The sequence below is a fragment of the Cyphomyrmex costatus genome, unplaced genomic scaffold (assembly GCF_001594065.2).
Source record: "Cyphomyrmex costatus isolate MS0001 unplaced genomic scaffold, Ccosl1.0 scaffold741, whole genome shotgun sequence".
NCBI classification, from domain to species: Eukaryota; Metazoa; Arthropoda; class Insecta; order Hymenoptera; family Formicidae; genus Cyphomyrmex; species Cyphomyrmex costatus.
Window position 1 is genome coordinate 102,549 of NW_017280313.1, and position 9,293 is coordinate 111,841.

The 9,293-nt window shown below is 34.0% G+C and overlaps 2 protein-coding genes across 4 annotated transcripts in view; both read right to left on the reverse strand.

Annotated features, from left to right (window-relative positions):
- LOC108780789 (transcription elongation regulator 1) overlaps nucleotides 1-5,516 on the reverse strand; it is a 14,713-nt gene extending 9,197 nt beyond the window's left edge. Inside the window, exons 1-12 of the mRNA XM_018548603.1 lie at nucleotides 5,211-5,516; nucleotides 4,422-4,680; nucleotides 4,264-4,353; nucleotides 3,886-4,077; nucleotides 3,252-3,498; nucleotides 2,918-3,136; nucleotides 2,601-2,804; nucleotides 2,182-2,458; nucleotides 1,869-2,101; nucleotides 1,617-1,777; nucleotides 1,236-1,444; nucleotides 974-1,130 (exon numbers count right to left, since the gene is read on the reverse strand). Coding sequence (XP_018404105.1) covers nucleotides 974-1,130; nucleotides 1,236-1,444; nucleotides 1,617-1,777; nucleotides 1,869-2,101; nucleotides 2,182-2,458; nucleotides 2,601-2,804; nucleotides 2,918-3,136; nucleotides 3,252-3,498; nucleotides 3,886-4,077; nucleotides 4,264-4,353; nucleotides 4,422-4,680; nucleotides 5,211-5,371 — 2,409 coding nt within the window. The 5' untranslated portion in view covers nucleotides 5,372-5,516. The remainder of the gene's footprint in view (nucleotides 1-973; nucleotides 1,131-1,235; nucleotides 1,445-1,616; nucleotides 1,778-1,868; nucleotides 2,102-2,181; nucleotides 2,459-2,600; nucleotides 2,805-2,917; nucleotides 3,137-3,251; nucleotides 3,499-3,885; nucleotides 4,078-4,263; nucleotides 4,354-4,421; nucleotides 4,681-5,210) is intronic.
- Nucleotides 5,517-7,255: 1,739 nt separating this feature from the next.
- On the reverse strand, nucleotides 7,256-8,935 carry LOC108780800 (uncharacterized). Of its 3 annotated transcripts, none has more exons than XM_018548617.1 (4): nucleotides 8,622-8,935; nucleotides 7,987-8,001; nucleotides 7,749-7,902; nucleotides 7,256-7,662 (listed from the first exon to the last, which is right to left on the reverse strand). In XM_018548617.1, exons 2-4 carry the CDS (start codon nucleotides 7,987-7,989, stop codon nucleotides 7,313-7,315), a joined length of 507 nt encoding a protein of 168 aa, XP_018404119.1. In that variant the 5' UTR covers nucleotides 7,990-8,001; nucleotides 8,622-8,935; the 3' UTR covers nucleotides 7,256-7,312. The 3 variants fall into 3 exon arrangements, with proteins under 3 accessions (XP_018404119.1, XP_018404117.1, XP_018404118.1); XM_018548615.1 differs by having other exon boundaries at nucleotides 7,987-8,035; nucleotides 8,622-8,933; XM_018548616.1 differs by having other exon boundaries at nucleotides 7,987-8,049; nucleotides 8,622-8,933.
- Between the last annotated feature and the right edge of the window lie 358 nt (nucleotides 8,936-9,293).

The window sequence follows — 9,293 nt, forward strand, 5'->3', positions numbered from 1 at the left end:
TTTGCATTTATTCTTAATTTGATTCTTATGCTATCGCGCATTGCAAAGCCTCGCTTAATAAGGTGAAGTAATTTCAATTGAAAAATTAATAAAATAATATAATTATATAAACATAGGAGCAAGTGCCGAATAAACATGTATTCAGCCCATGCGCAACTTATCGCGGATGTAGTGTATAATTATATTTATATGCTGCGTTAAATATTCTTCGAGCAGCATTTATAAAGTAATTCACTATAAATGAACGACATCTACCTGGAATGGAAGAAGAAAGGTTTATTGGATAAGGACAAATATAGGAAATGTGGTTCGTGATGCTCTTCTTATGATACAAAGAACTTGTTGTAGGTACACTCATAGAGAAAAAAAAAAGTTTGCATAAATATTAAGTATTTGATAAAATAACTTTAAATATGTATATGTATATTCAAGTAAAAGAAATATTATTTTTACAGTTTTTAAATTCACAAATAATATGAAAATCAATATATATATATATATATATCTATAATATTACTTACAATATAAATTCCAAACAATTTTATAAACAAATAAAAATAAAAATTTATAATAAAATATTGGATAAATTAAATATTATATAATTTTTATTATTTTAGAGAGTATTCCAAATTATTTATAACCAATATTGAAAGACATAAGGCCTGTTCTTTTTGGCTGAACTTTTGCAGCAGTTTATCTTTCTTTTCTCCGGGAGAAGAGAAAAAAAGAAGAAAGATAAACTGGTGCAAAAGTTCAGTCAAAAAGAACAGACCTATTAAGTGCATCTTAATCCTTCATTATTCATTAAATATACACGTCTTATCATTGGATGGGAAAAATGGTGCTAGAATGTATGTCTTACTTGTATCGGTGTTGAAAATATTTGTAATTATTTGTATTAAAATGGTCCTGAAAAAAATCTGTTGCATTGCCACACAATGCGCGCGCATGTTGAATAATGTTAATAAAATAAAAATACCTGTTCTCGTTTCGCTGTTTTTTCCTCTTTCTCCTTCTTTCGCACTTCCAGAAGATATTCGTTGAAAAGGCTTTCTCGTTCGCGCATCTTTTCTACATTCTTAAACCGTTCATCCCTTCCGTGTTTTTGAGCAAAATCGCTAAATGATGATCTACAAAAATATAGTATAGAAAAAATAAATATAGAAATGGATACTTTCTGTAGAAATATTATTAAATAAAAAATGGGGGAAAAAATGCTTTTTTTGTATACGTACTTTCCATGAAGTCCTGCCTCTTCTAAAAGCTTCTGGAATTGTTCTTTTCGTTCTTTCATCTTATTCCTCTTTTCTCGTCTTTCTTCTTCCGCTCTCTCCTTTACGTATTTCTCGAAGACTTGTTTCCTTTCCTTTGACGTTAGAAGTAAATAGCGTGGGTCAAATACTATTTTATGAAGTTCCTTTTCCCAAGTACTGAATGCAGATACCTGAAAACACAAATTCAGTTGTTTTCGATATAGATATATAAGAAATTGATTGAAGAATTGGTTTGAAGATTGTAAGTAAAACAGTGAAATGAACTTTAATCTATTTCGGAAGCAATAAATTAAAGTAACATTATAGTCTGTATAAATAATAGAAGAGTATATAATAATTTACATCTTTTTCCGCAAGCATATCTCTGAATGATTTGATCCTCGTTTCCAATGGAACTATCGCCCTCTCCCTCGCTGCTCTCACTTCGGCCTCTATCGCAGCTTCCTTACCGATGTCGATGGTCTTTTTTCCTTCCTTTTCTTCTTCTTCCTTAATGGGTGTGGCTGAAGGAAAAAATACCAAAATTATTTATTTTTAAAAAAGAAAAAAAAATGAATGCAATCGTGCAGTACTTAATTTTAGAGTAACAATTACTTTTGGTATCTTCGTGTTTCATCTTTTTGGCTGGTGTGGGCTGATCATCATCGCTACTCTCACTAGTATCCGATTGACGTGCTGGTTTTGTAGCACCAATCGCATCTGGTGGCGTTGAAATCATCTTGTCCACATCTTGACGGCCAACAAGATCATCCGGCCTTTCCCAAACTGATATCCTCGAAGAAGGATTGTAGAAAAATACCCGTCCATCTCCCGTCCAAACGACGCACCTTTACAAACGAATATATTCATATAAATATACATACAATACGAATAGTAATATAAAACAAATTAATATTTCTAAGTATACCATGGAGTTCCAGGCACTGGCGTACTGGAAATTGGTCTAGACTTGTCTTGAGGTTTTGCAGGTTCCTTTGCAGTATTTTCCTCTTTCTTCGGTTTAGCGTTATCAACATCTTTTGTACTATCTTTGGTTTCTTGAACATTCTCTGGCGGCTTGTCTTGTTTGCTAGGTTCAACCGTAGTAGTACTATTGTTGGTAACAACAGTAGTTGTAACGGTGGTATTGGTGGTAGAAACAGCACTTGCTTCTTCATTTTTCTGCCGTAATGTTAATTTCGCATCTAACAGAATGAAATTTTAAAATACATTATTGGATTTAAGATATTAACTATAAAATTATTATATTAAAAAAAATTTTAATATCTACGTTAGTTATTTTGCTTTATGGAGATAATTGTTGTAAAGAAATTATTTATTACATACTTTCTAGATCTTTCAAGGCTTGTGGTTTTTCCCATACTGATTCTCCTGCTTTACTGTTGTAGTAATAAAATCTACCGTCTGGTGCACGATGCTCGGTCCAGACCATAGCAGCTGCTACTAATTCAGAATCAAGTTGTGCTAGTATAGCAGGATCTTCAGCAGGCGCTTGAGGTGTCATTACACCATGAGGCATTTGTGGCATACCTAAAAAAGAATGTAGGTGTATTCTATTACGATCTATTTAAGAATTATAAAAATATTTCTTTGTTTTTTCTGTCATTTATCAAACTGTTTTTATTTCACGTATTTTACAATACCCCAATTTGTTTGTGGTGGCCCATAACCGCCAAAAGGTTGGAAACCAGGCGGTGGCATTCCGAAGGGCGTTGCTCCGAATTGCGTTGCGATCGGATTACCAAACTGATTTGGCATTCTATGCTGCATAGGGATCATATTTGGCGGCGGTTGCATTATGTTTGTATTTACTGTCGGTGTATTTATCGGTGGCGTGTTGGTAACTGTTGTGGGTGCTGTGCCTAATATTTCAAGATTTCATCTCTTAATGACAACATTTTAATGTAAATTTAAAAAACTTCAATGTTAAAATAAATATATAAAGCTCAAAAACATTTTCAAAATATATCAAATTACCGTTTGATTGATTTGTTTCAGATGTTTGGTTATTAACATCCGGTGCATCATTTAATGTAGGTGGTGGTCCGGTACCAGGAGGTGCCGTACTCAATTGATTAATAGCATCTGTATTATTAGAAGACGATTGTTCACCGCCTTGAGGAATTCTATTTTCACTAATCTTGGTCGGTGTACTACTTGATGGAGTAGGTGTGGTAGAACGTGTTGCCGCTTGTTTTGACGCGCCATGTACTAACTGTTCCAACTGCAAAATCATGAGACACTTTGTTAAGAATTGTTCAGAATGAATCGTTTCACATTTTATTTAAACGAACAAAATAAAATTTCAATTTTACTGACGAGTTAGTAAACTTACCGATCTTTGTTATGACATTGCTAATTGTCAATTTTTTGAAATATGGGGGGTTCTTTTATTTATACTTTGTTCCCTTGCCTGTATTTTACCCGCGTAAAAATACATATCAATAAATAAAATATACCAATAAAACTAATGGCAAAAGAAGAAAAAAATACAAAACATAATAAAAATGTACAACCCAGATTTATAATCACAATCGAGATAAATAAAATAATAAGATTTGCAAGTAAATAATTTTAAAAAATATACAAATCAAAACTCGCATTTATTTACCTGATCTTGTACCATGACCTTTACATTTGGTCCCTCTGGTTTAGTCCATGTGGTATCTCTCGTACGAATATTGTAATAATACGACTTGCCATCAGCCGCTTTCGTCTCTACCCACACTTCTCCATTGAGATCTAGACCTGGAATGTTTGCTTGCTGTTGTGCTTGTTGGGGTGGCTGCTGTTGTCCTGGAATCTACGGCATACATTTCATTTAGGAAAGTATTCTCATGTGTTTTTTATAATCCATTTTTTCAAAAACAACAAGCATGTAAATGAAAGTATACGCTATCTACAAGTTACATTATTAAAAACAAGTATAGAACAATATTGGCAATACAAGAGTTGTTAAAAAATAAATTTTTCTTTATAGATAACTTACGCTGTTCATGTTAGGTGGTCCCATTCCAGGTGGTGGTCCATATGGACCTGGTCCTGCACCCATAGGGCCATTCATCATATGTGGTGGTGGCTAAAGTAATAATTAGGATTCAGAAACACTGATATAAATTGATAATTATTAAAATATTCCATACATACCATTCCTGGAGGTCCCATTAAATTTGGAGGTCCCATGAAATTAGGAGGTCCCATTGGTCCCCAGCTGGGATCAAACGGCGGTGGTCCTCGGAATCTTGGTCCTGCTGGACCAGGTGGACAATTTGGCCTTGGTGGAGCTTCGAAAGGAAATCCATTATTTGCTCCACGGAACATTGGCCCACGTGGTCCGAATCCTCTTCCTCTAAACCTTGGGGACCCACCTCTCATAGGGAAATCAAACCCACCTCTGCCACGACCCCTTAAATTATTTTTATACGTTGTGACTAGATATCTTAGCGTTCTACCATGCCACTTAGAGAGGAAGGAAGATCAGAAGTATCTTTCCGAATCTTACTTGACTCTTAAGAAAAACAAAAAGATACGCTCTGCTCCACACGCTGCGGATCTGATCTGCTCGCGTCAGGCACCGCGCATATTCACGTAACGCTTCTATAAACAAGTACTAGAAAATTACTTGGAAAGAGAGATGATAGCATTAATTAATTAACTCCCGCGCGAAGCGCGAGGAGCCTTCGCACGAGCCGGTGTCGGTCCAAAAATAAAAAAAATATATCCGACATTTGCGTATGTCAGGGCAGAAGTGAAAACGCACGACGGAATCGGGACGCTGTCAACTCAAATCAGATAGGATTAGATATGGAAACATAACGGGAAGAGCGAAGAGCATGCTGAGAAGGAGAGAGTAGGAGGAAAAGAAAAGATGCGACCAACACCATGAAAAGATCGCCGCTCGCGGAGCCGGACGACGCGGCGCGTCGCGATACGCACCGAAAGCCGCCGCGGCCACGCGGCATGAAATGCCTGTAATCGTCGCCCTCGTAGTTGTACTCCTCTGTTTCCTCCATTGCCTCGTCATTGTGCTCCTGCTCGTTGGCGGAGGCGGACTCGGTGGCCGCGATTGCGGCCGGCTGCTCGCTGTTCGCGTCCATCTCTTCAGAACAATCAAATTCAGAACAATCCCAAGTTAAACACGAAGAGATCAACAAACAAGCCCGTCACGACAGAAAAGTCCTGTCTCACACGCCCATTCGCTATCGCTTCACTCTCGTTATCAATCCCTCTCTGCTTAGCTGATCTTCGTCTGACGCAGAAAAAAAAAAACGCCACGGACAAATTACTATTCTACGCGGATACGGGCCGTAAACACGTCGCTGGCTGCAAACCACTGCAAACAGTGCCAAACACGCGCGAATTCCCCTAAATGCTGCCAAGCGGCCTCTATCATCGACTCTACCTATCTTTTAACCTCGCTCATTGGCCATTGGATTTGTCCCATGGTGGTACGTACATACATACAGGAACTGGAGTGGAGGAAATGAAATGGCAAATTGGAAACTCGGTTTAGGGCTTTTCGCTTTCGAGAAATCAAGCGACCGCCATGTTTGAGAGCGCAATTCGTATTTTACATACCAACGAGAAAGTTAAAATAACGTCAATTTGCCAAATAAAGTCATCACGTAACCGAATTTATATCAGTTTTGTTTTTTATATAATTCAGTCAGTATAACATTATTTTGACTTTCCAATTGTTCTCTTTAAACGTTTAACTCCACTCAAAATATATGGTCATGATCGATTATAGTTGCTGCTGATATTATTGTTAATCGTTATAAAAGTGATTACAATTAATTATATTTGTTGCTAAAAGTTTTGCCATTTAGAAAAAGAAATGTGAGAAGAAATTTCCACGAAGAAAAATAAAATCAGTGAGAAAAATGTAAATATAAAAATATATTGTATGAAAAATATTAATCGTATTATAAAATGTCATGTTATTTATATTTATGTTATGATTTAAGAAGTAACAATATTTTTTCTTTTCTTTTTATAGATATAGATGAATTATGTAATGTAAATTACTCGTCAGATTTCAATTCTTATAACTATGATGAACAGTATTCTTAATTAATATTGCAAAGTTTTGTGATTGTATTTATATAAAGTTATATACGTGATCTAAAATATGAACACAATTAATTGATCAAGCTTATATTATGTTCAGGCTCTTATACTCTGTAATTCTTAATGACATTATATATTGAATCTATTCACGTTGCTTGAAATTTTCAAAAAGGATATGTTTAAGCATTGACGAAAAAAAGTTTCTAAATATAAAAAGTGTAAGCGATGCAAACAAACTATAGGTGCGTTCCGATTCGTACATGATGTGCATAATGCATCAATTGTCCTTGTTTAACGTTTGGTGGGGAAGAATAAACGATACATTAAGTATACGCATCATGAAACGAAACGCGCGCACCCTATATTATCGTTGCACAGAGCTCTTTATAGGTTTATTTTTTTTTCATTATAGAATGTAAAACTTTCTTTCTGTCTAAAAATACTGAACATGTATCTATTTCACTTTAAATTTCAAAAGTATACCAGTTCATTTACAAAAAACATAGCTTATATCTCGGCATCTGAAAAATCCGAATTTTGAATTCAGCAATGACTATACAAATCCATGTTAGTTTCCAAGAAATTGAAATAGATAAAAATTGATTTGTGTGATCATTTCCGAATCCAAATTCTGATTCTTCAGATAGGTATAATAGTAGAAAAAAATGGTTTAACAATGTAACAACCCAAACATCACAACAGCGTCTGCAATAAAACGCAAGAAAGGCGTTTGTACACACTTTCTATTTAGCGCTTTCTTAATATGCTTTATAGGCGATGTAATATGCTACTTGACAATATCGTTAAAAATTACAAAATAAAGGCCTGTAGTGTTTATAATATATTTATTATTCTACAATATATAGAAGGTATATGTATATACTACAGTTAATATAATACACTTTTCTCGCCTTGCATTATGTAGAATTTCAACTGAACACAAAACATAATTAATTGTCAATGTCATATTATTTCATTTTCAATGTCTTTTTACTTGAACCTTTTTCCAAAAATTCAGACAGCATTTTCGCATACTTTTCGTTATAAGCAGCATATTTTTCCAAATCATCATCGGTTGGAGGCATTGGCCATTCTGTGTTTGAGTATGGCGTTACTTCGAGACTTTCAAATGAACCATCCTCTTGTCGTACAGCTAATCCGATTACTGCAGGATGTGTTACCATTGCCGCCGATGAAGTCAATCCATAATGAAACAACTGTACAGTAGAATCGGATAATTCCTTATATTCATCAAGATGGCAATTGTTTAGAAACATGATAAATAGCTGTTGATCCTGTGGCTGTACTTTGAATATAGCTGTAAAATATATATATTCATTTCAACATTAATGTGTTTCTGCTTATATCTCTGCCTATTAATTTTTTTAGATACACATGTCTTACCTTCAATCATTTTCTTGAGATTAATAACTTGGATATTCTCCTGCACGTTGAGGTATAAAGTCACCTTTTTCCGTCTAATTACCACATATACATCTACATTTGTACGTATATTATGTATTGCTTCTTGTTCACTATCACTGCTAATCACCTCCTCCTAAGATATACTCTTAAAGATCAATTGATTTGGAAAGAAAATGTATTTGGTAATCAAATAAAGCAAAATGGATTAGAAACTTACCATTGAATCTAATGCCTGATAAAGTCAAGATCGATCAATATTATTTTTCCTAGAACAATAAATCTAGAATTGTGTGTTTATCAGCAGGTTAACAATGTTGACAAATTCAGTATTATCATTTATAGAATTTTAAAATAAACATATACTTCTTAACATTAGTAATATTATAATCTTTAATAAAGATTTGAAATTCAAAAAATATACCTTGTATATTTTGTTAAATTTTTGTATATTCGCAGTTACGAACGTATAAAAGTGAATATAAATATAAATGAAACCGCGTTACTTATTTAAATAAAACATTCTTTGTCTATTTCTTTTCTTATTCTTTCGTTACATTCTGTGAATGCCTTTGTTTTTGAAATCGAACATTCACGTTTCGATTAAAAAAAACCTAAACACACAATGAATTGAAAATCCCTCGTTCTAAATGGAATATGCACGATGTTATTAAAGATATCGATATGGCCAAGGTGACGATGATTTTACATAATTTTGATTTATGTAAAATTAACAAATTTAAACACTCACATAAACATTAACTTGAAATAATTTATAAATCACAAATGGTTATAATTATATTTGTGTTATCTCTTGTGTTGCTGCATCGAAAACACTTGAACGATTCGAATTACCTTTTCGTGAATTTATTCAACGTTGTGTCGCTTATGAACAATTATAATCTTTATAAATCTTCCAGAATGCAGCTTCGAGAAAAGAAAATATGTAGAAATATGCGGAACTTGTAGAAAAAATTATCAACTGAAATTGTTGGAGCTGTTAACGCTTCAAGAGCACGATTACCAATTGACCATCCTGGCATGAGAAAAGAAATCTGAAGTAAACCGCAAGATTCATTGGCTGTCGCGTCAATTCCACGTGCTCGATTTACAAAGCACCGACTTTGGAGTGGTCTTCAAAAATTCAATCTTAAATTTAAAATCCTGAAAAAAATCATACAATAAAGTCGTACAATCTATTGAAATATAATCTATTATTTACGATCCATTAAAATCGTACATATAGTCCAGAAACGTATGTTATACAGACATTTCATTGGCTGAATGAAATCTTAAGGCTATTTAAAATCAGACTTATATTTAATATCGAACTGTGAAATATCGCCCTTAGTTTTCTTCAATAAACACACACACTTTCCTAAGGCAAAAAAGGCGCGAAAGACACTTCATTTGGCATGTGCCGTATCATTTGCTGTATTTTTAGTTAAATATCGTGTGTATTTTAACGTGCTATAAAACGATACGAATCAATATTGAAATTATCAAGAAATAAAAGCCTTTGACATC